Here is a 5,053-nt window from a genome sequence, read left to right as displayed (position 1 = left end):
CTAGGAGAGAGATGAGAGAATATCCAAAAAAGAAACTTTCTAATTTTCTATTATTTTATTCTAAGAAAATTTCTACTATTTTACACTTAATTAAACAAATATAATAGTCAAACATTTAAAAAAGAAGAGTGTCAACTAGTATGTGTTGTAGACTTGTGTAGAGACTGAATTGTTATGAGATTTAAAACAATGCTAATTATGTGGATTCGAACCCGTGCAAAATGGAAGAAAAAATACGCCCTCTGCCAGCGGCACTGCAGCCACTTTTATTACTACAGGTGGCACTTTTGCTTTTTATAATGTTTCTTATATAAATATACATATCTATATATAGAGTTTCGGCCGAGGCTTGCAGGTGGTGTGGCACTCCCCACCTCCTTAGTAGATCCGCCCCTGGGCAAAAGTAGACAATTTTGCATAATTCAAAGGCGAATTTAAACCTTTGTCATTAATAAGTAAAGTAGTTCATGACCCATACACATTTCTTTGAACCTGCTGTTATCCAACTCCATAGTGTACGTAACTTTGGTACCATGGAAAAGAAACTATTATCCATCCAATATATTAAGGCAATGAACAAGTAGCCGGAGAACTCTTTAAATTGCTTTAATAGGCAGAATACATTCATCAAATTATTTACACCAGAGACCAACAGAAACTCACAAACAACCATCCAATTGCACACAGTATTATAATACATTAAAAACATTCTTGACACCTTGTATAAATCAACTTTCCAGAGGAAACTGTCACCTGCTGGTAAAATCTCACCTAATGCATAATGTATTGGTAAAGACTAAAATTCTGTAAACAAATTAACTCCTTTCACTATCAAGACACAACAAGTTGTTGAGCTAAATGGACAAACAAAATTCACCAACGAAACCCCTTTCATCAATCACCCTCGTCTTCCAGTTTAGTTGTTTAAAATGCATTTGAGGGAGGGTAGAGATCCTTACACAGATCAACTGAATAAAGATCACAATCAGCACTTCTCCTTGCTATTGACCTCGAAAGTGGACTTGATTTCCTATGCAATTGTAAGTTATCAGCTGAATTCCTTTGCATACTCTGAGACAAATAACTTGAATTCCTCTGCTTAACCTTTGCCTTAATAGACTCCGTAGGATTCATGTAATTCGGTTTCTTGCTATGTCCCTCTTCTGGAGGAGTCTGATTTGATCCGAGAGTTTCAGAAGTTGACATGGAAGAATGAGAAGTCGTACTATCATCATACGGATAATACTCAGAAGATGAATTGACAATTTGACAACTTATTGGTCCTCTTGTAGATATCCTTGTAGACATGTTATTCCTTCTAATGTTCACCGAACTACGCTCAGTGAAAGATCCAGCATCATAATCTTCATGTTTCCTAGAATTCGGGGTCATCCCCGATGCATCAGTATGGAATTCATCCACCAATCTGTTTTCCCATGGCTTATTCGCCATCCAACGTTCTAACCAAGTTGAATTCCCATTAGCCTTGATCTTATTAGGGGTTTCCACTTTCCTTGTTCTTGAATTCAGGCTGGGATTTGTTCTCAGTTTCTGAAATAGATCAGTTTATTTATTTTTAGGCCAGTTAGTTACATCTATAGGGCAATTTCGTATCAAATTACACGTTTTAGGAATTAAATATAATACCTGTTGGGCATATGTGATGGCCCTCTCCCTCTTGATTGCTCCTACTTGTCTCATTTTTAACTTAGACCTCACTTCATCCACTGTGCCAGGGCTATCACACCATCCACTCTGGAAAAAAAAATCAAAATTAGACAATTTCATGAAACACTAATATTAGCATTTCATTCTGCTACTAAAAACATAAATTAGCGACGGACAAATTCCATAAGTAAATTGTAAATATCAAAATTCGTCGCTAATTCCAGTTTTTTTGTAGTGATTTGTGGAAACTAGACATACCTCAGCTTGCTTAATTGGATCAGCTTGGCTACAGTTATCAGCATCAGACCCTTTCATCGCGTCTCCATCAATGGATGTTTGATTGTTTCGGGCTCTAACTCGAGCTTGCACTCGAACAAGAGCCTGCATACATTTGAGGGTTACAGCAGCTTGCTGTCTAACCTGTCGCCCACGAAATATAGCTTGTAGCCTAACTACTGCCTTCAGCGCCCTTAATGCACGTCTTGCCTTTCGATCATTAGGATTAAAAAAATGTAATTAGCTATGTAAATCATTTGCAAAAAATTAAGTCGAAGCAAAACATGATGCAAGGAATACCATACAACAACCAAGCCTTAATCCCGAGATTTGCAAAAGATCAAGTTGGAACAAAACATGATACAAGGAATACCGTACAACAACCATGCATCAATCCCGAGCAAGTCGGGATTGGCTATATGAATCAACACTGATAATATCGCTCCATTTAAGCTCATCTCAAACAACCGCAAGAAAACCACAAGGATTAAACTTTTTGAAGAGTTAATCTAAATAGCCGCTCACCCAACCGCTTAAATTAGAAATAGCCGGCGGATGCATAATATAAGTATAATCCATGTATAATAAGTGAATAATTACGTATAATCAATGAGTAATCCAAATATAATAAGTGAATAATTACGTATAATCAATGAATAATCTGTGTATACAGGCTAGAAAAGATAAATAATGAATTCGGCTGGCTATTTGCGTAAAAATCCCTAATTTTTCCTGATACTATTTTCAGCAAATTTTGTCCAAAACAACGATCTGTTTTCTTTCATGTTCATATCAATGTATAACAAACAGAACATTTTCAAGTTTCAACAAAAAAAAAAAATAACAGCTTTGGGTCCCAAATCATTCAAATTTCTTCCTGTATAGATCTCAACAGAATCTTAAAGGATAAAAGCAGAGGATATTATTGAGAAAAGGGAAAATTTTGAATTACCAAAAAACCCCGAAACGCAGCCTGAATTCGAAGGGCAGCCCATTCTTGCTTCACAACAACAAAATCCTTATGTGGAGCTCTAACCACAGCAGCCATAGCAGCAGCCAAAGCACTGTCTGACAGAAATGAAGACTCAGATCCATCTGAATCTCCCAAATTGCCACCACCTTTTACACCTTTCGACGACGCCACAGCAATTCCACCCGATGCACTCCTCCACAGCTTCCATTTTCTGTTCTTTACACCACCCTTCTCCTACAAAACCCCCCATGTACAACAATTTATAATTAACAAAAAATAACAACAACGACAACAACATACCCAGTGAAGTCCCACAATTGGAGTCTGGAGAGGGTAGGATGTACACAGAGTCAGTGGCGGATCTAGAATTTTCACTCAGGGGGTTTGAAAAAAACAATAAAAGCTAAATATAAGAAAAAATGTTGTCCCTAAGAATCGAACCTGGGCCTTTGGAGAGAATTTTGAACACCCTAGACCGCTTGAGCTACCCTTTTGCATTTGTTTAGGGTTTTCAAAACTTATATATGTACATAAACAGAGAAAATCTGCCCTATATATAGTGAAATTTTTTATCGAGGGTGTTCGGGTCACTCGCCTTTAAATCCGCCCACCTAACCTCTATCTTGTGAAGGTAGAGAGGCTGTTTTAGATATACCCTCGACTCAAGTAAAGCATATCAAAATTAAGAAAAAAAAGTACAGAGTGATGAGAATTCAACTTACAGGATCATTTGATTGGTTCTTGTTTAGACCGATTAATGATTTAATCCACTTCCCTGAACCACCCATGTTTCGTGTTTCTTGAAAAATGATGAACTGGTACAGTTTTTGCAGCTCGAATAAAGGTTTTGTTTTGAGGAGTAAAAGAAGACAATTTTAGAAAAATGGCGTCTGAAAATTAAAGAGAAGCGTTGGGATTTGGGAATTTGAAGGGATTGGGGAGCTTTAATTACTACAGCTATGGAGATTTTTTTTAGGTTTTGAATTTTGAATTTCGAAAATGATGAGTAGAAAAGCAAAAGTTGTAACGGATAGTTTGTGGAAAGTGGAACGACGGCGTTTTGGAGTGACTTTTGTGTTTCCTACGTAGTTTAAACTGACACACGACAAATATATTAGTGGGAAAGTGAAAGGAATTTCCTGAAAATAAGGTAGTTAAAACATGCTGTTAAAGTTTAATTATTAAAATTTGAGTGTAAAGTACAATTAATAGTCAAAATAAGTCCCGCGCCTCGGCATCAACAGCACTACGTGGGCAAATGGTAGGCTTCGTGCGCCTAATTTCCAACTATAAAAATATTAAGGGTACCTTATTTGGATGTAGTTATTTAATTTGTATTTATTCTTTAATTTTTGTTTGCATGTATATCTATTTCGGAATAAATTCGGATATCTGAAGTTAGACTTTGACATGTTTGAAAATTATATAAGAATTTTCGACAAAAACGACTGAAGTTTATGAAAAAATGATGATAACTCAATCACATATTGGTGAAGTTCAAGCAAAATGGCTGAATTTCAGTCATATGTGTCTGGCGTTCAGCCATACGAGACTTCAGACCCTGCATGCGTAAATTTGTTCTGAAGTAGGAATAAACAAGGTGATGTGGCACCTCTCTATGGCCTCCATTCTTTATTTATCTTTTTTGTCAATTTTTTGACATTTTTCTCTTATATTTCCCTCAAATTATTTGTTGAATAAATCTATAATTATCTACATTTATTGCTCCATTAAATGAGAAAAACATTGTATCTGTTTAAATTACAGTCGTGTCTATTAAATTTAATATTAGACATTGGTTTCTCTTCACCCATAAGCCGTTTCCTTGAAACTGTTTCTGATTTTCATTGCACTTAATAGACACGTTTCCTTAATTTAATACTAGATAGTGCAACAATCCGACTATTTATAGTGTTGCCTCCAATTGCCTCTTACATTATTGCTGAAACCATGTAATTGGAGGGTAAGTTAATTTTATTTTATTCCACCTTTTACAAATTTTCTTACTGATTCATCTTATTTTATTAAAAAGTTGGTTCTTTTTCTTTTCTCTTACCTGTATAGGATCATAGTTGAGATAGTAAGGAAGCTCCAATAGCTTTAACAATTAAGTTGAGGAAATTAGAAGTATATACA

At 35.7% G+C, this 5,053-nt stretch overlaps 1 protein-coding gene across 1 annotated transcript; it reads right to left on the bottom strand.

Annotated features, from left to right (window-relative positions):
- Positions 1-581: 581 nt before the first annotated feature.
- On the bottom strand, positions 582-3,951 carry LOC132055330 (protein IQ-DOMAIN 8-like). Its single transcript, XM_059447092.1, has 5 exons — positions 3,640-3,951; positions 2,897-3,151; positions 1,927-2,154; positions 1,648-1,755; positions 582-1,551 (listed from the first exon to the last, which is right to left on the bottom strand). Exons 1-5 carry the CDS (start codon positions 3,703-3,705, stop codon positions 925-927), a joined length of 1,284 nt encoding a protein of 427 aa, XP_059303075.1. The 5' UTR covers positions 3,706-3,951; the 3' UTR covers positions 582-924.
- Between the last annotated feature and the right edge of the window lie 1,102 nt (positions 3,952-5,053).

Source organism: Lycium ferocissimum, chromosome 5, assembly GCF_029784015.1.
Source record: "Lycium ferocissimum isolate CSIRO_LF1 chromosome 5, AGI_CSIRO_Lferr_CH_V1, whole genome shotgun sequence".
Lineage (NCBI taxonomy): Eukaryota > Viridiplantae > Streptophyta > Magnoliopsida > Solanales > Solanaceae > Lycium > Lycium ferocissimum.
The sequence above is the reverse complement of the archived record's forward strand: the minus strand, read 5'-3'. Positions and strand labels throughout refer to the sequence as shown.

Bases quoted from the DNA above. Each gene is read 5' to 3' on its own strand.
- LOC132055330 (XM_059447092.1), bottom strand. From the start codon at position 3,705: ATGGGTGGTTCAGGGAAGTGGATTAAATCATTAATCGGTCTAAACAAG. The intron at 3,152-3,639 runs GTAAGTTGAATT...GGGGTTTTGTAG, and splicing joins AGAACCAATCAAATGATCCT to GAGAAGGGTGGTGTAAAGAA. The intron at 1,756-1,926 runs GTATGTCTAGTT...TTTTTTTTCCAG, and splicing joins ATCCAATTAAGCAAGCTGAG to AGTGGATGGTGTGATAGCCC.